Raw genomic sequence first — 20294 nt, 5'->3', positions numbered from 1 at the left:
TACTATAGAAACTAAAACCGTACTGTTAACGTTGTAAGGAAAGTAAGTTAGTTACTATAGAAACTAAAACTGTACCGTTAACCATTGGAAGGAAAGTAAGTTAGTTACTATAGAAACTAAAACTGTACCGTTAACTGTTGGAAGGAAAGTAAGTTAGTTACTATAGAAACTAAAACCGTACTGTTAACGTTGTAAGGAAAGTAAGTTAGTTACTATAGAAACTTAAACCGTACCGTAAGTTAGTTACTATAGAAACTAAAACTGTACCGTTAACTGTTGGAAGGAAAGTAAGTTAGTTACTATAGAAACTAAAACCGTACCGTTAACCGTTGAAAGGAAAGTAAGTTAGTTACTATAGAAACTAAAACTGTACCGTTAACTGTTGGAAGGAAAGTAAGTTAGTTACTATAGCAACAAACACCGTACTGTTAACCAGCGGAAGGAAAGTAAGTTAGTTACTATAGAAACTTAAACTTTACCGTTAACCGTTGGAAGTAAAATACGTTAGTTACTGTGGAAACTGAAACGGTACCGTTACATGTCAAGTGAGTATTGAGTTGGTTTTGTGTCAGCAGCGTACACCGCTCGCTGTCAGAGGGGAGGGGACAGGACCGGACCGAAGAGAGGAGTGATTCTTTCAAAAATAGTACACTTCATCACCGAAGCAACCGGTACAGCAGCGGCAGCGGGCGGGTATGGAGGGTGTGAAACATGGTTCGCTACGGAAATAAATAACGGGACCGGGACGATATTATATTGATACCAAAGAGGAGGCCACAAAACACGGTGAAAAGAGGAAGCGGATATTTCAAGAGAGAAGAAGTTACAGCTAGCTGAAGTCAGTGCTGATGTATTTGTGGCCACGAATACCTGCCGAAAATAGTCCCGGTGAGTAAACCCGGTCTCACATAGTCTGCTAAAGGATATAACAGAGTCACAAAGACTAAAAGTTTAGATTTTTAAGTCGGTGTGAAGTTTGACTTTCAAATTGAATCTGATTTTGGAGAGAGTTAAAGAACACATTCATTTCGTGGGGGAACAAGGTGAACAGGGAGTTAAACTTTCTGCAATATGGCCGCTCAGATGTCACACAGCTTCCCTAGAAGTAGGCAGAACTAAAATGAGTTTTGACACAAGTCTTTGAAATTCATTTGAGCTCAACTTGTCCGATGAAATAAAGTACTTAAAAGTGGTCCGATGCGGTGTCCGTCTGTAGTGGACTGATAAGTCATGCCCACTTTTCAAATCAAAACTACTACTGGTGTTTGACGTGTGCGTAGCTGCGCTGTTCTCTATGGGAGGGACGTTGATCCATTCAAAAGTCTGCCAAGTTTACGTTACCTGTCCTGTCGCTAAACACACTGGCTTTGTGCAGTATAATTTAATACTTTTTATAAATCGTCAGGGTCCACTGCGAAATTCGGCACACTATATGTTAAGTGGGTCTAATTAATGTTAAGTATGCACATATATACACTTAAAATGCAACAAACTAAATGGAAACAGATGCTAAGTTAACTAGTAATTATATTATAATAGAATGCCAGTATTAGGGCAAATAAACCATTTAATCAGACCTGTTGGCTGAAAATCAATGGTTTAATGAATCATAAGTGCTTTAATGAATGATCAGGAATATAGTGAATCATTTTATATGACCTATGGGTTGGATGATTTATCACACAGCCTGTCAAAAGGTGTTATTAGAGATGGCCTAAGCATTTTTGGAGCTTCCCCCATAGTGTTATTAGTATGTTTCTAATATATCATTATCAGGCTCTTCATGAATCATTTCCTGTCCCTCATTGAATATTTGAACCCTAAAGGTAGAGGGTGGAGAACTCAAATGTTATTTTCTTCCTGTGACTTTAAACCAAACAAACCCAAGTATCCCAATTTAAATACAAAATGTAGGTGTTTTCTCTTTCAGCAGCTGTTATTTTGACAGTTAAAACGTGCACAGACCCTTAACCTAGCAGCTCTTTATTTATTTTACTTGTTTTACCAGCAGCTAAAGATCAAACACGAGGGTCAAGTTCATTAACAGTGCAATTATAGGCTGTTACAGAAATGCCATGTAAAAATCCAAACCCTACAACAAAAACAAAATTTGTATATTTTAAAGTCTGTGTCCAGTCAGGTTGCAGACTTTTGCTAACAGTTGCTTCCTGTGGAGGAAAGTAAAAAGAGAGAGATCACAGTAACTGATGGGCTGCGTCCTAAACTGTCCCCCGAGGGTCTTTTACTTTTTCCCTGATTGTGTACTTTAATTGGGCAGTGGGCGATTCGTTTACATCTTTAAAAGGCCAAAATGAGAGAAGCGTCCCACTTTTCCTGGCTCCCACCACCCGGCACATGATAACCAGGTATAAAAAAGTATATGTATGTATGTGTGCTAGCTTCTCCAAACAGGTTTTTTTTTTAAAAGCTTAGTATTTCATCTGATTTACTTGCAGAGAATTGTTAGTGGTTTCTTCTCCACAGCCTTTTAATTCATAACATTTCATCTCAGTGTCTCCATATGGAAAGATTTTAGTTGTTGATTTATAGTAGTGCTGATTGCGGTACTGTCTCCACTGTGGGTGTGGAGATAATAGCTGTGAGGGTGAAACCTGTGATTAGAAGGACAGTCATTCCTATCCAGCTTCTAGTTTATATAATTTCTCTAGAGTTAAATTATAGTGAAATTTAAGTATTCCTCATTTTGCACGCAGGAGCAGTTGAATGGCCCTCCGATACTCCTGACCTCAGAGCTCTGTACTCGTTCACTGTTTGGTATGTTTGATGCATACCGAGTTAATGCTCAGGTAGCTTGCAGAATAGCAGTTAAGTCGTGTAATGACAGAGAAGTTAAGCTTAGGCAAAGAGAGACCAGTTTTTGTCATTGTAAGTTTGTATAACAGCTTGTTTTTAATTCCTGTCATGGCTCTCTTAGGTCACTGATACTATACTACCTTCAGTCTATCTGCTGTAGAGACTTAATCCATTCCAGTATAAATACTTAGATTATTGCTTCTACCTCACAAAAATAATATGACTTGTTTTAGAATTACTAGTTCAAGGGCAAAGAAATTAGCAAATGAGAAGATTAAAGCTAACTGAGAAACCCTGCTTTGGAGGGGTTTTGTTGTGGTGATGAGACGTTGAGTTGAATTCTGGGACCTTTTGTCTTAAAATCCCTGAAATATTTTGTATGAATCTGCAAGCTGGTTGCACATATTGTGGAATATTTCAAGTCAGTCAGCCTGCAAGATTAATCTCAAACAATCAAACATTTTTACTCTGTTATACACTCTGGTTTCTTCATGACAGTAAACACAACTTTCACTTCCTCTTTCTTCTTGTTTATGTTTCTCTTGTACCGTCTTCCTGTATCTTTTATCATATTAGTTTCTCACTCTTCCTTCCGTCTGACTTCTTAGTACATCTTGATTTCTCTCTGCTTTTCTTCTTCTTATCTTCATCTTCATTTCCTGCTGTATTTCTCTCTATCTCTATGCATCGCTCTCTTCATTTCATCCTCTCTTTCTTTGCAGTTGGCATGGCCACCTTACAGTCCTTTGGGCATACCAAACTCCCCACCCAAAAGCCAGATATGTTCAGGTTTCAGTTCTACACTTAAGTCGACTTTGGTTCCAGCTAGGGAGGCATGACATTGGAGTTTTGCCAGCATTCGATATGCTGCTATTTTCCAGCTCATTTTGTCCAATTGCTGATGTATGCACATATTTTGTCAACCTAATTGCAGAGAACATCAAGGCTCTCCTGCTCTGGAATTAACATATTACACCTACTCCTATTGTGATGGAGACATAAAACTGAAAGATTCTTCCTACGTTATCAGGCTCGAATGATCCAATCCTGATAACAACAGAGACTGCCTTAATCACTGCAAGTAGCAACTTAACTATCCCTTTCAGCCTGTCATATCTGAAGAAATTGCCCATGCTGATGTTTCATTTTAAAGCCTTTATATGCCAGTATCCTAATGCATCCCTAGTTCCAGCCAGTTTGTGTAAATGTACATGTGAGGATGTCTGATGATGGGACACACACACAAACGTTACTACAGCATCAGGCATTTAGACAGAAAACAGCACTGTCACTGTAAAACGATACAAGGGTCTGCATTGGTGGGGCCACGTTGCTTCAGGTGCTTGTAAGACAACAAAATACAATCCAGGAAGGCTGGTTTGAGTAATATATCCATGAGTCTGAAGGCTTTTCAAATGCCAAATAAATTCAAAGTGATTTAAATTCACTACAAGTAAAGTTATCATGGCAACAATTGTTCTAGCTTTTTTGTGTCAATCACCAGATAAACTGTAGAAATACTAGTAATCTATCAAGAATGTGTGCTTGTAAGCATTTTATCGGCCTAAGCAGCATCTCGCTGGATGACGTTGCATCTTTTTGCCAAAGCCCAGTGTGTAACCTGGCACACATGCCCGCTGTGTCAACGCTCATTAATTTCCCATCAAAATGAATAGGGGAGCTGTATTTCTTCATGCACTGCTTCATCACCCGTCTGAATGCGGTCTTGGAAAGCTTAAAATTAAAATAGGGAGAGTTTGCATTTTTCCAGTCTGGGTATATTAAAATCACTTAAAGTCACTAGTTCCACCAATTATTGTGGAAGATCCTTAGTGCCAGCTCAGGCTTGGTGTCATGTTTTATTTTAAGTCCATCTTGGGTGTGGGTGGAATAGGAACAGGTTTGTTGGGGTTTCGGTACAACTATTTGGACCTGTAAACACCTCTCCACCATGTCTCCACCTCAGAACACGCTATAACTTCTAGACCGGTCCTCTAAACACCCTCGGCATGCTAGCTGTCCATCTAAAATGTGAAACCAAAGATGTGCTGCTTCTCTTTTTATCTGGCTGGTGACAACCCTGGGGTCATGCCTGGTCGGTCGGGTCGTCTCTATGGCAGCACAGGGATCAAAGGTCAGGAGTGAGAGATTGGAGAATCAGGAGGAGAAGCTTTTGGTTTGGGTTCAACCTGCTTGTAATCGGTGCCTTTAAAAATGATTTTCTGTGGAAAAGTTGCACTAAGAAAAGTTAAGATAGTTTCTTTTTAATATCAGCGTGGCTTTATTACAGGACTAAAGCAAAACACAGTTTAATATTTTTAAATTTGAGCCTTAATGCTGTGATATTAACATGTACTGTAACTGTATTCTTCAAGGTGTAAAAAACTCTATAAATAAGTTTTTAGACCATCCGTTTGTGTTGAAACTATTTGTTTAGTCATTTGACAGAATATTAATCTGTTCATTGTATGAACATCTTTGGATTTTGGACAGTTCATCAGACAAAACAAGCCATCTGCAAATACTTTTACCCTCTGAAGACATATTCATGCATGCTTGCAGCAGCATATTGGACTCAGTTTGGGTTATTAAGGCCTCCAGTAATCAAACTGTAGAGACTTTCCTTGTCCTCAGCTAAAAGGTCTCAGCTTTTTATTTAATACCTAGTCACAGTTTATTTGGTCTCCATTATGCCTAAAATGTTTCAGGACATTTGAAACATTTAAGGCAAACCACCAGTAATGCAGTCAACTCTTCAAAATCCCCAAACGTCGAAGTTTCTCAAATTCCTGAAACCTTAACTTTAGAAAAAAAAAATCATTTGGAAAGTTGCTGCAGAGCATTTGGAGGGATTTGTGGGTTCTGCCAATAAGCCTCATCTGTTTCATGTGTCACAGTACTGGGTTGTTTGGAGCAGTGGTTCTCAACGTTTTTGTATTTGATAAGATGTAGTCTTAAGATTATAAGATTTAGTTATCCCATAACTGTCTATACTGTAGATAGATAGATGGCAGATTAACAGTGAAGAGTGTGAAACCTGTGAAGAAAGTACTCATTACTATACATTCTCTCATTGGGCTGATCTTCAGTCAATGACAAAATATTTAAATTAAAATATTCTACATTTCTCTGGAGACCCTATGGACCGCGGGTTGAGAACCACTGGATTAGAGAATAAATGGAGCTCAGAGGTATTCCAGCAACGTCAGTGTCTAAAGTTGCAGCATACTGTATATCATGTAAAAACACACACACTGGTCAGGTCCTGTCAGAGCAGACAGTGAGAATAGCGAGCAGCTGCAAATGGTAATGTGGTCATGTGGCATGCATGGCGTGTGTGTGGTGTGCAGAAGGTGGTAAACACCCTCTTACCCCTCTTTAGTACCACCTCGCCTGCCTGACGCCCGTTTCAGTGATAGTGTGTCGCTCCGTCTTCTGTCCCACACAGCACTTAAGTTTGTGGATTCACCTACAGAACACAGCGGTGAGTTAAGTGTGGGTGTTGATGCAGTTTTGCCTATAAAATCTGGCCTGTAGTTTGCATGTTTTAGACTGCGAGCAACTGATTCCTAAGAACAGGTGTGTATGTGAGTGTGTGAGAGAGTACGGGTTGTGGAAGAGATAGTGTGTGTTTGTCTTCAGGGCCATTTACCTTTCAGGTGTTTGGCCTACAAAGTGTAACCACTGTTTAAATATACTGTGTGTGTGTGTGTGTGTGTGTGTGTGTGTGTGTGTGTGTGTGTGTGTGTGGTTAATGCACAGGTGCACTGGTTGGGTGGTCTGCACTGATGTGACGCCCCTCATACACACTCAATCACACACACACACAAACATCCTGTGGTGAACACAGAGAGAGAAGTAAATGTTGATGAGCCTGAAAATAATATTTACATTATGTAGTCATGCATTGTTACTTGAGTAAATGCATATGCAGTACTCATGTATAGGGCTACAGCAGGCAGTTATCTTATCATTATCCACTAAGCTGTGGTCTGTTTTTTAAATAAAGTCAAATCATTTATACCATAAAATGGCAGATATTCATGTACCAAAACTGTTAAACACACCAGGTTTGGATTAAAATCTTTAAATAAAGGACACAGTGCTTAGAAAGTATGAAGGTTCCTAATCCGAATCGTCAGCCACACTTATTCAACAAGTGTGAGACTGAACAAAAACCTCAAATTCTTCTCTCATATGTCAACATGTCTGGTGATAATGTGATAGCAAACAGCACATTTTAATTATACTATAGGCTTATAGGATAGCCTTGTGTCACTGCTTTTTTATGTGTGTGTGTTGCTACTTTTTGAGTGTCCATCTACAAGATAATAAAATATTTGCTGTACGTATCAGTTGTCTGTGATGTCTATCTGTCCTCCTTGTGACACCTGCTGACAGGATGTAACCATTTGCCTCTTGCAGTTTGTTTTGATTGGTATTCAGACTGGATGTAGTTCACGTCCAACTCTCTCAAGGGTTTTCGGTACATTCACACCCAGTTGTTAAAGCTGTCTTTGTGAATTCAGCTTCCTTCATTTACAGTTAATGCACAGAAATATAATTAAAATGCAGAAATATCCCATGTTTTGTCCTCATTGTATCCATGGGCCTTGAGTTGTAGACTTGAGACAATATTTAGATGCTTTGTTGTAGGAGAGTGTGTGAAACCATTATATTTGTTATGTTTTGTTTGGGGAGGAAATTGTTTGTTAGTTGCCAGCTGTTCTGCATTTGCTGTCCTTTCTAATGTTTTTCAGCAACAACAAAAGATGGTACAGAAACACAAAGGAATTGATGGCATTATTACAAATTGTCAATTTGGCTTTTACAGAATATATTCAGTGCATATGTCAAGAAGAACATGGTATTGATTAGGCCTGAGCAATAAAACAATAACAATGACAATCCACAGGAAGTCCACAATGGAGAGGTCCTCAGCAACAATACCGTATGACAAAGCATTAACATTAAAAGTTTTACCTGTGACCGTTGATAAATAAAATGGTTAAATTCAGAATAAAGTGGTTGAATTCAAAATAAAATGGTTTCATTCAACCTTTTTTTCCACCTGGTCTTTACTAAAAATAGGTAATTAAACATTAGCCCCAGCCCTAGTACTGATTGACTACAAAATAACACTGAAATAACCTTAAGTGATCCACAATGTGTCAAGCAGTGATGTGAATTGATAAGGTTGACCGCAGCAGAGTCATATCTGTGATAGCCCACAAAAAAATAATACTCTTTAAAACAGAGCAACCTGCCATAGCTGAAAGTGAAAGTGTGAATACTTAAGTCAGAAAATGAGGAGCTGATAAAACATGACAGATAGAAATTCAGTATTAAAGGATGTTCAGCTGTTTAAGGTGAGCTACAATCAGAGAGGACCCTTCATCATATCAGACAGATTACATAACTGACCAGAATTTATAAAAAGAAAAATGTAATAAAAATTGCTTTTGATGTCAGTCAAACTTGTGCAAAGGTCTAATGAGTGTATAGAGATGTAGGAGAGTGTGTGCTGCACTGGTTGTGTTTAATGTGTGTCTGTCTCAGAGTGTGTCCTCTGCTGTCCCCAAGAGCCTTTGACATTATTGTCCCCACACTGAAAAGACTTTTGAAATTGCCTTTCTCTTCTCTCTGTGTCTCTCTGCTAGACGTCCTTTATTGAGGCTCCTCTGTCCTGTGTGACCCCCTGACACAGAGAGGTATGACCACACACACACACACACACACCACTCACTCACTCACACACCCACATTATGGAGATGCAGAGGGACTGTGCTGAAGTTGGTGGAAGAGACTGAGAGTGTATCTTCTGGTTCAGAGTGTGTGTATTCAGAGCAGTGTGTGTTGTTTGTGTGTTTGTTTCCGTAAAGCTCAGCAAATGTCAGCCACAATAAAACACCATGGTGCAACAGCAGTGTGCATTGCCACCCACACAAACATAGAAAAGAAACACACATGCGGTCAGCTGTATATACCTCTCTACTTCTGTTCTCTCCCTCTGTCTCTATACTGTCTATAGCTGAGATTGTAACCACCAGAGTCAGTCATCAGTTGCACAGACTGTAGGGTTTAGAGTATGTGGGAGCTTTTTGTTTACACTGGAAACATATATACAGGTTCACTGCTTATTATGATTCAGGAAAATAGGTTTTTGTTGTGTGAACAAAGCTCTTTGTCATAATTATCACCTCAACATATAATCCAAGACAGAATCATTTTATAAGCAATGTGGTAGTAAAGCTTTTACTTTTCTACCCACTCAAATAATGTAATGGCGTTTGTATTTCAAGGGAGTGCAGTATTGTTCTGTCTGTCGGGTGGTCGGTCCTAAAATATCTTGTATCACATCCCTCAACCTTTCATCTAGTGCCACCATCATGTCACTTTGTGCTTAGTGCTAATTAGCAAATGTTAGCATGCCAACACGCTAAAATAAGATGGTGAGAATGATAAATATTATACCTGCTTAAGATCAGCATATTTGCAATGTATCATTGTGACCATGTGACTGTTAGCATTTAGCTCTCAGATTGTAATTACAATGTCATACAAACAAAAAGAGGCCTACAAATATATTTTTTTTACTTTTTTATAAATTGTCAGAAATGGTGCAGACTTTCTTACTTGATGTTTTTTTTTCAGAATATCAAACATCGATGCTGTTGCTTAGCTACGTAATATGATGTATGTTGATAAGAGGAGATGCAACTGTAAGTCTACTTTTGACAAAAAACCTGTAAACCACAAAATCTATTAGACGTTGGCCCTCAGCTGCTAATAAGAACTTTGAAATCAGAACGCGTAATTTGTTAACTTCTAATTGAGATTATAAGAAAAGTGGAAAGGATGTTTTACTTAGTAAGCCTAGAGCTGCTTCAGTGTGATTTTGTATGTTTACCTTTTTATCAAAAGCAATATTTCACTTTATTGTTTTGAGTGAATTTTGGTCGGGTAGCTGCAGGTGAACCATTCATTTATAGACCTGGGTGATCCTGATTTGGACATCACTTTCTAAAACATTTTTTGGATTAATTTCCTGTGACCAACCTTTGTACTTCGACCCAGTGATTGGGAAAACGGCAGCCAAGCTGCTCCTGGCCCTCTGACATAGTTGGGGGTAATTGCGGGAAGGGTAATTATATCTAAGATGGTTTTAAGCGAGTTAAAAAAGGAAGCAAACCTCACAGACCAAATGTTCCTCCGTGTCAGCTATTCACAGACAGACAGACATAGACAGACAGACGGGGTGTAGTTGTCACTAAGGCCAGGCTGGAAATAACAATTTACTCACCATGGGAGTCCGATGCAGTAACTGGTGAGACTTCTGGACACAGTCATAGCTCTTTTTTGGCTCATGTTAACGTCCAATCCAAACAGCTCTCCAGTGAAGTCATAATTAGAATCAATAAAACTTCTGAGCAACAAAGTTTTCATTGACTCAAATACACCCACCTGTTTAGCTGCTTTATGGTTGGCTGGCCTTTAAAGGAATAGTTCGGCATTTTGAAAAACGAGCTTATTCACGTTCTGGCTGAGGTTAGCTTAGGTTAGCATGAAGACTAAATGGGGAAACAGCTAGCCCAGCTCTTTCCAACAGTAACAAAATCTGCCTACCAGCACCTCTAAAGCTCACAAATTAACACATAACATCTGGTTCATTTCATTTGTACAAAAACACAAAGCATAAAAAGGATAATTTAAGATTATTTATCTTTTCTGGCAGGACGCCAATAACTTATTCCACAAACTTGCTGTAACACATAATAATTTATCTGCTTTATTCAAGGACATCTTGATACTTGAGGACAGTGTTGGCAGGAGGACAAATACTCAAAATGTTATACTTGATTCCTAACATCAGCAAGATGGGAGGGTCAGGATCGGGAAGTCTGTTGTTTTCCCTGTTGTCAGTGTGTCCCAGTTTACAGGTGCATTCACATACATACAAAGAGCCAGGATACCTGTACACTCGGAAGAGATTCAGATCTCAAACAAGCTGGTTGTAGTCATTAGTTGTACCTCGACCAACCAAGACCAGCTCCATTTCCAGTGCAGATCCAGAGCTGCAATGCCAATAAATCTTTAAAAACCTTGGCATCAGTATTGTTTCTGTAATATTAGATATTGGAAGGGTATTTTCAAGCAATAAATGCCAAACATTTATTGGTGAAAGCTTCTTAAATGTGGGAATTTGCTGCTTTACTTTGTTTTAATGTGATCGGAAACCGAATGTGTTTCCAATTTGGACCATTGTATTACATCACCAGAGGCTTTTGGGAATTTTACACTATTTCCTGACATTTCACAGACCAAGTGATTAGTCAAGAAAGTAATCTTAATCAGTAAGGAAAACAGTTGCAGCTGAATTGTCAGGCACCATTAAACAATATAATGAGGCCGACTCTCTCTTCCCTGTAGTGGCAGTGTGCAATGAAAACAACTGCTGAATATGTAAAATATCTGCTCAGTGCTACAGATTCAGTCGTAGACAGCTTGCTTGTTCATCCAAATATCTGATTGTACCGTTACCTGCTGTGCTAAGCTCCTTATCTACTCCTGATGTAAACATGTTTGATAGTTTCATCCACATTTTCTTTTTCAGTAAGAGATCAAGATGGGACTGACAAAGGTTGAATAGTGTCTTACTCAAGGACACTTTGAGCAAGTGGTAGGACTGTCGCTGTAAGTTGTCGACAGAGCACATTTGGATTAGAAGAAAGAAAGTTACACTTGACTATCTGGTATCAACAGCCTCTGGAGTGTGTGTGTGTGTGTGTGTGTGTGTGTGTTGTGTGTCTGTGTGTGTGTCTGTGTGTGTGTGTGTGAGGAATAGCAGTGAAACTGTTGTGTGAAGATGTATGAGAATGTGAGAGAGAGTGTGTGTTACTGAGTGAGTGTGAGAGAGAGAGTGACTGAAAGAAAGGAGGAATCCTTCTTTTGTCTAGATGAAGCATGAAGTCTCCTGGGAAGCTTTCAAATCCTCTCTGGAATGTGTGTGTGTGTGTGTGTGTGTGTGTGTGTGTGTGTGTGTGTGTGTGTGTGTGTGTGTGTGTGTGTGTGTGTGTGTGTGTGTGTGTGTGTGTGTGTGTGTGTTGGGGGTTGGTTTGTCACCACATTTATACAAGGAATGCAAATATTTGTATGTGTGTGTGTGTGTGTTTCAGTTTTGTGGTGTAGTGTAACTGTTACCATGGTGACTGATATCCTCTGGTGTTTTCTGTGTCACCTGACAGAAGTGGTTGACAGCTGTTCTTTCTTTCTTTCTTTCTTTCTTTCTTTCTTTCTTTCTTTCTTTCTTTCTTTCTTTCTTTCCAACCCTCTCACTCCCCCCTCTCTCTTCTTCTCTGTACCCTTGTTAAGTTGTCTAAATGGCAGCCCTACAGATCAGATTTCATCAGCTGCTCTCATTAATGTGTTTATTTACCAAGCACTCCAGTCATCCTCTGGTGGCCCTGAATTTGACTCTGAGCCCGCCTTGAGCTTGTGTTTGCGGGTGGGTGTGTCGGTATGCATACAGTAGACCTGTGTGTAAAAATAAAGGTTACAGTTGGACAGTGCCTGCCTGGTTTCTGGTGTCATGTTTTCCGTCCATTTTCTATAGTTTATATAATTGTAACAGTGTTTTAAAGTTTTAAGTATGTTTTTCAAATGTTGGACAAATCACGCCTGTCAGAAACATAGAGAACAGTTCAAGAATCGATTGCTGTTGGTTTTTGAAGTTGTTGTCCATACTTCCTGCAAAAGACCAAAACGGAAATGTGCTGCGTCAGCGCCAAACAATGCTCACACAAGCACAGTGTACATGGGAAAAAATGAGATGGTCACTGTGGGTGAAAATGAAGTTTAAGCTAATTCTGGTACAATACACCAAATAGTAACCATTTAGTTACTGTTTTACATGGACCATAAAATAAAACAATAGATAGCAACACTTATGATTTCAAATATACCAACTAATAACTTACAGTATTTGGAAGCACCGATAGCTGTGATCTCTCCGGAGGTCAATCCAAATGTCCACGCAGCAAGAAACTGAAGAGACTGATCTTAGCAGCACTGAATCATTATTTTATTTTAATTTCTTTACAGGCTAAAATCTCCTTACTGGAGGCTAGAAATGTTTGTGCTGAGTTTTCCTGCTGTTTTGTGTTTTGTTCAGGATGGTGATGGAGGAGGGGGGGCAGAGAGACAGAGGGAGGGGGACTCCAGCAACAGCAGGAGCAGAGGGGAGACAGATCTTCATGGAGCTTGGTGAGTCGATCTTTGAGTGTACCTAGGACAGATTTTCTCATCACACCTTTACCATTTATTTGATAGTTGTTCTGTGCTTTAAAATGAAAGAGCACACACATCTCTGAAATGTTGTTTTTTCATTTGGATTGTGTTCTTGTATCACTCCATCAATAGCACTCTGAGGACAGGAGGTTAATTCTGAGCGGTTATGGTCTGAGATTGATGAGATTGTTACAAGCCCAGAGATTTTTTCTCCATTGCGTATGCATAGTGACCCAGCAGAGCTTATAAACTTCTTCTTTTTGTCACAGGGGAGCAGAACTTTGATGCCATTTGTCTCTCTACATATCGAACAGCCTGCAAGCTCAGATTCATACAGAAGAGATGCAACTGTAAGTCAACCCTGGTCTTCTTCAGCATACCAATATTAGATATTAATGACATGACAGTTAGAATTTTAGTCTGTTGCAGTTTTAATGACACTTCAAAGTGTTATTACAGAGATCTTTTATATCAAAGATGTTTGGGATATATAAATGTGTATATGTGACAAAATAAGATTAAAATGTCAGCCATGTCCCTTTTAATTCAAGTTACTTTTTGTTGACGCGAGTGGAATTATTTCAAAAATACTGTCACTGCTTTTTTACTATAAGAGGGAACAATGTTTAAATAGTAGCTAAACGGGTCCAAATCTTTTAGTCCAAAATATTTGAACTCTACATATTGTGCTATGAACATGCATAGCAACCTCCCTCTGCTGGTTGAAACCCAGTTGAATTACATTATTGGCTGATTTGGAGGCAGGTGACAGCCCCTGCTTCTATAAAACCAATACCGACAGACTGTAGCTGGGAGGGAGGGAGCTAGGGGTTAGGGGTTTAGTTACACTTTAAGCTTAAAAACCAATACGTGTGAAGATTTAATTATCTCCTCTCATTCCAGTGCATCTGATCGATATATACAATGTGATTGAGGCGGTGCGGGACGCTGGTCTGAACGCTGTAGAGCTGAACGCCGGCATCTCTGTGACCCGACTGGAGAACTTGGTGTCCTCCCTGTTCAACCAGCTCAGCAAGCGCCTGCCCACCACACACACCGTCAACCCGAGAGAGAGCACCGCCCTGTTAGTCGAATTCTTACTGGCTGCCATTGACAGGTAACTATAGAGAAATTTGTGGATGTTTAGGAAGAAAATTCGAGTTTTTGGATTCCCACTTTTTGCACTTTCTGTTGTTTAAATGTGAAACACGTGTGATCGTTTGACATGTAGTTTTATGTAAAAGTGAGGATGCCATATACTGTACTATAATATCATATGTTTTTGTTTGTGTGTTTGTTTCAGTGAGCCAGACAGCCGTCTGACAGTGCTCTCTGTGAAGGCGATGTTGGCCATGCTGTGTGGAGGGAAACTGGTTGATAAACTCCGCTGTGAGTACCAGTTGATACCATCACGACTGACAGATCAGTGATCTTGCATTTCCCAGAAAATGGGCTTGAACTTACTAATTTAACCTGTAGGCTTTGGGTGTAAAAACAAACAAAAAATAGTGATAATGATAGAATAACAAGAGGACGCTCATTAATCAACATTGATTATAATGTAAATATGCGTAAGTTAGCATGATTTCACAGTCATTCAAATTGTTATCGTGTATTTTCTTCTACGTACAGTATGATCACAGCTTTAGGACATATTACTTACCCACATTTTTACTGCCATTTATGTCTAATACAGGGTGTCTGTAGGGTCTTAAAAAGTCTAATATTCAATAGATTTTAGGCCTTCAAATGTCTTAAATATGATTTTGATACTTACATACATACTTTTTTTGCCAGTATGGATGTGAAATAGGTCTTAAACTGCATTCAGTCTTAAAAAGTCTTAGATTTAACCTGTTGAAACCTACAGAAATCCTATAATAATTTACTTACTGTTTGTAAGGGTCCCTCAATCTTTCAGTCTGAATGTATGGAGCATGTACGGAGATATACACATGTCACATATTCGCCACCTTGTGGAAACTCCCTACAAAGGTAACCATTCAAATTTAGGTTAAGATTTAGTTTTTGGTTAAAGTCAGAGTTTGGTTAAAGGTTGGGGTGAGGCATGTTGTGTGGATAAGGTTATGGTTGGGATTAGTTAGTAAACTGGTGTAATTTAATTCAAGCTCTTCTAATTGTGTTTTGTGCATGTGTGTAGATGTGTTTTCTCAGGTATCTGACTCAAGCGGCGTGTTGGTTCAATCCAAGTTTGATGGTTTTCTGAGGGAGGCTCTCAAGCTGCCCACCGCTGTACATGAAGGACCGTCCTTTGGCTACACACACACCTTAGCCCGCTCATGCTTCCCACAACAGGTACGCTTACACACTTAATCTATCTGTCCTTTATTATATACATATATTTCATAGTTTATTGTAAACTGGTTTTTCTCTATTTTCTTGCTATTTGTAATAACGGTATTAAATAATTTCTTTCTCCGCAAAGGATTTTAAGAACTGAATCTGATTCTAATGGATAATTTTTGTGACTTTTTCTGTGACCCTGAAGAGTTTTTTTCTTTTGTTATTGTCGTCGTTGTTGTTGTTGTAGAAGAGAGTGATGCTCAACATGTTCCTGGACATTGTAGCTGACCCTCCTCAGTGTCTTGTCTGGCTGCCTCTCATGCACCGCCTGGCCAACGTGGAACATGGTACACACATTCACACACGCACCACAGATATACACACAAACACATCAACCGGCCAATTTTTATCGGCTGATATTTACTTGCACTGAAGGAAAGTAAATTAGCAGCAATGCGTGTTTTCATAGGCTGCATTTTTACATACTGGGCCTTCAATATAATTGGGTTTTTTTTCTATTTTTTAAGAGAATTTTAATTCCCAGTAAACTTTAATGTTCAGAATTAATTTTAAAAATATTTTACAGCAACATACGGTGACATCAGATGCTTCACACATTTTATCACACTTCCGATAAAACTAATATAAATAAATAAATATGTAACACATTTTCAGATCTTCATTATTGTCAACTATTTATCAATATTGGCCTCAAAAGTAAAGTTTCAGTCTGGCTCCAGTTACATTGGATCTTTTTCTGACCTTCTTCTGTATCAGGAGACCAGTTGTGTCTCTTGATCAACCTGTAAAACTATCACTGACAGATTCTGTCTCACGTCTCTCTCTCTCTCTCCCAGTCTATCACCCCGTGTCGTGCTCCTACTGTCGTGGCAATGGTATGACAGGCTTCCGCTATCGCTGCCTCCGTTGCCGCGGTTACCAGCTCTGCCAGAACTGCTTCTGGCGTGGCAACGCCAGTGGCTCTCATAGCAACCAGCATCAGATGAAGGAGCACTCATCCTGGGTGAGTCACTCTGTGATTGCTCATTCATCACACCAGGGGGCACTCTGTGTGTGTGTGTGTGTGTGTGTGTGTGTGTGTGTGTGTGTGTGTGTGTGTGTGTGTGTGTGTGTGTGTGTGCTCTTGGACCTCAATATTTGTGAGGACCACTTACATTTTAGACACTTGTGGGGCACTTGAAAAGTAAGACATGACATGGCAATCTGGTTTAAAACAGGTTTTATTATAAAAACATTCACTGTGAATGCACAACAGATCATCACATTGTGTCCAAATCTTACCTTTGATAAATCTGGACTGGGAGTCAGTAGCCAGACAGGTGTATTTCTATTCAAATATTAGCTTCTTGCTAATTAAGATGTATTTATTGCCAAAAATCTGAATTTAAGTGTCACAATCCTACAAAATGATATTGCAAAGAAGCTGCACAAGCCTGACCGGCAAAGAATGTTTTCAATGAAGAAATTATGTATTAATAGATGGAAACATAGTTGTTGAATTATTCATCACCCAGCCATGGCATAATTTGTCTTATTAATGTTTCAGTTTCAGGGATAAATGTCTTCACTTATGCAGCTCCTGCCTCTCCAATAGAATCTTCTCATCACAGGAAACTCATCCTAATAATCCTCAGCAGACCTATTTATTTATGACATATTTAACCTTACACTTCCAACAGGATTCAGCTTTGGGCTTTATTTTATTCTCTATTTATCTGTTTCACTTCAGCAGAGTAGCACTAAAACGAAACATAGTTATATGTGGTATGCTGCATGTTAAAATACAACACAACAGTTCTTAATAATACATAAGTATTCATGTAAATGAACAAATACAAATAAAAGGTGCTTCAAATAATATATATATTTTATGTATTTTCGTAGCGATTTATCACCCACATGTCCGCAAGGATTTCCTGGAGAGAAAATATTACACTAGCAGTACTGTAGCGGACATGAGAAAGAAGAGCAGCTGGCAAGACTCAACAAGTCTGATACCATCAAACTTAGATCCACAAAAAAGTACCAAAAGGTTACAGATTTTATCGGGGGAAGATTAGCTTTTTTATCCATGAAGTGTGTGTAACATTTAGGAGGATCTATAGGCAGAAATTAAATGTAATATTCATAGGTAGGTTTTCATTAGTGTATAAACGCTTGAAAATGAGAATTGTTGGGTTTTTGTTACCTTAGAATGAGCTGTTTTTAATGCAGCGTGTCGCCTTCTGTGGCAGCCGCCGTGTGGAACCACCATATTTCTACAGTAGCCCATAACAAACAAACCAAACACTGACTGTAGATAGGGCTCTTTGCATTTTTTTGTGCGTTTCACAGCCACCATAGTTTCTCCCTCGCACTTGGAAAGCGAGGATGAAGTGAGTGAGTTGCAATCTGAAACTTCACCACTAGATGCCACTAAATCCTACACTCTGGACCTTTGACATTGATGTAGAAAATATCTTTGTTCTAAATGTCAAAAAAGGTTTCATGAATGTTGACTTGACATTTGTGTGTCTGTATGTATGTGTATAGAAGTCATCGGCGACAAAGCTTGGCCGAGCCCTGAGCAGGACTCTGGGCTGTGTGTCATCCAGAGAGCCCTCTCATCCAATTTACCCAGAGGAACCTGAGAGGACCCTCAACCTCGCCAACATAGTGTAAGACCTCACAACACTTTGATAATTGACACAAGAGTTACTTAGGAATGGTTTATTTAAAGCCAGCATGTTTAACATTTGACTAAGAAAGAAATAGAAAAATGTTGAATTTATAAGGATGCAGCTACAGCCATTAAATTGTTGGGTACAATCAGGGCCTAATGTCAGATAATGTAGATATTTAGGAGTCCAGGAGTCTGAGTTTATGAGTTTTCTAAGTATGTGCTACATTTATGTTAGTTCTTAGCTATCACAGAAACATTTAGCTGAAGAAAACCTGAATTGACCAGGAATTAAATAAAGCAGCTGACTCAAAAAGGGATTTAGGGATTTTAGTGAAATTCAATGTGCCATTATTCTGTAATTACCGCTCATGGCCACAGTGGTGGCAAAAGTTACATAGTCTTGCATTTAGTGGCATTGAAAACAGCACTGTTATTTCAACAATATGGATGGAAACAGTGTCGCATGATATTTATAAAGTCAAGGTTACAGAAGTAGGACTTAGCAATATGCTTCAATCTTTATAACTTGTTTTTATTACAATTTAATTGGGATCATCAACAAAATGTTATAAAATTGTAACACAATGTGATCCCATTGAATGCTATTCCTCTGAAAAACTATGTGCAATAGTACAGAATGATTGCCCAGTCCTACATGGAAGTACACATAATGTTAATGCCACATAAAACACTACTTAGTGTTCAGGTCAGTCAGGCGGTTGAAGAGCTTTGTAGCTTTCTAATGGGAATGTTAACTCTGAAAACAGTTACTTGTATTGCAGAACAGGAAACATTTACCACCAAGCAGCAGACTAAAATAACATTTTAGTCCGTTATCACTGGTACAGTTACATGTACATACAAAGTTCAGATAACAGGAGACCTCTAAAGTCCCACCTCTATATCCAACCACTGTGGTTGCTCCACCCCTTGTGGTGGATCCACACTGTTTGATTTTCCCAACCATGACAGACTGGGTCATTACAGACCTCCATGCACTGGGCACATATTCAGGCCAGCACACAGAGACAGCACTTAGCACAGCTGTGAGTATGCGTATAATGATGCTGCATCAGGTTTATTCCTCTCAAACATGCCTTTTCCTGAATTTCTGTCCTTTTCCCTTTGGCTTGCATTCGCTCTCTTTCTCTCCCTCTGCTGATCTTTGCCCTGCCTGTGTTTGCTCAGACTAGTACAATTCACTATTGCATGATTGCACTCAAAAGCATGTGAGAGTGTGTTAGTATGTGAGTGTGAGTGAAAGAATGTGTGTTTTCTGATAGGCAGGCCCTGTATTTTAATGTTATTATCCGTACTATCCTTTTCATTGTTGATAATGTTGGTCTGAAACATTGTGTGTTTATGTTTGTGCAGACCCTCTCGTCCTATTGGGAACACCAGTCAGACCATGTTGTTGTCCCCATCAGCCGCAGAGTCCTCCAAGAGGTAAAGACTGAAATAAAGAGTAGAAATTCCAGCTATAGATAGTATTTGTAACCTTTGCTTTGTCTGTAGATGTTTGATAGATTATATATACCCTAATCAAACCTGTTGAAACCTTGTTGTTACAAATACCAGAGCTGGGAAATAAGTCAGTGAAATTGATTTATCGAATGTGTGTTTTAAAATGATGCAAAAATGCCTGAATCGTAAAATGTTGTCCATCAAATTTGATCCAGTTTCACCAAAATCAGTGATATAGTTGGTGGTGTGTGACTACTGCTATAAAGAGTTACGCATGCAAAAGTTACATAGTTCAATAAAATGTGTACATGAAGCAGGGTGGGAATGGCAGAAGCACCAAACACCTTATTACAAGTCAGTGTAGCATCAAAATTATTTTAAGCTGCTATTTGAAATAGAATATGTAGTCACATAATTATGTTAAGTAAACTAACTTATATGCTTCTTCGATTTAATTAGTTAGTTGATCAACATAAAATTAATCAGCAACATTTTTCCAGCTAAATTTACCAAATATTCCTGAGTTTTAGCTTTTAAATTGATGTGATAGTAAATTGAATATTCAGGGATTTTCCTGATAAAACAAGACATTTGAAGTTGGGCTAAAGAATAGTATGTTTTCTGTGCTGGCTGAGAGAGCATGCTGCAGCCAACATATACAGATGGGTAACCAATTAAAGGAAAAACCTCAATAAATGAGTGGAGAAACAGATTGAATGCAGATCCTTCCACACAAGTGTCC

The 20294-nt window shown here is 38.9% G+C and overlaps 1 protein-coding gene across 5 annotated transcripts in view; it reads left to right on the top strand.

Annotated features, from left to right (window-relative positions):
* Window positions 1–462: 462 nt before the first annotated feature.
* Window positions 463–20294, top strand: part of dtnba (dystrobrevin, beta a) — a 31626-nt gene continuing 11794 nt past the window's right edge. Inside the window, exons 1-11 of one of the 5 annotated variants that reach the window (XM_051410060.1) lie at window positions 463–888; window positions 8475–8525; window positions 12986–13077; window positions 13371–13451; window positions 14005–14218; window positions 14405–14490; window positions 15263–15417; window positions 15653–15752; window positions 16263–16429; window positions 17959–18083; window positions 19463–19534. In XM_051410060.1, coding sequence (XP_051266020.1) covers window positions 12987–13077; window positions 13371–13451; window positions 14005–14218; window positions 14405–14490; window positions 15263–15417; window positions 15653–15752; window positions 16263–16429; window positions 17959–18083; window positions 19463–19534 — 1091 coding nt within the window. In that variant the 5' untranslated portion in view covers window positions 463–888; window positions 8475–8525; window position 12986. Of the gene's footprint in view, window positions 889–6193; window positions 6299–8474; window positions 8526–12985; window positions 13078–13370; window positions 13452–14004; window positions 14219–14404; window positions 14491–15262; window positions 15418–15652; window positions 15753–16262; window positions 16430–17958; window positions 18084–19462; window positions 19535–20294 lie in introns of those variants that run through there. The other 4 variants (XM_051410057.1, XM_051410059.1, XM_051410061.1 and 1 more) reach the window with 4 other exon arrangements.

This window comes from Dicentrarchus labrax, unplaced genomic scaffold, assembly GCF_905237075.1.
Source record: "Dicentrarchus labrax unplaced genomic scaffold, dlabrax2021, whole genome shotgun sequence".
In the NCBI taxonomy this organism is placed as follows: Eukaryota; Metazoa; Chordata; class Actinopteri; family Moronidae; genus Dicentrarchus; species Dicentrarchus labrax.
This window is presented reverse-complemented; position numbering and strand designations above follow the sequence as displayed.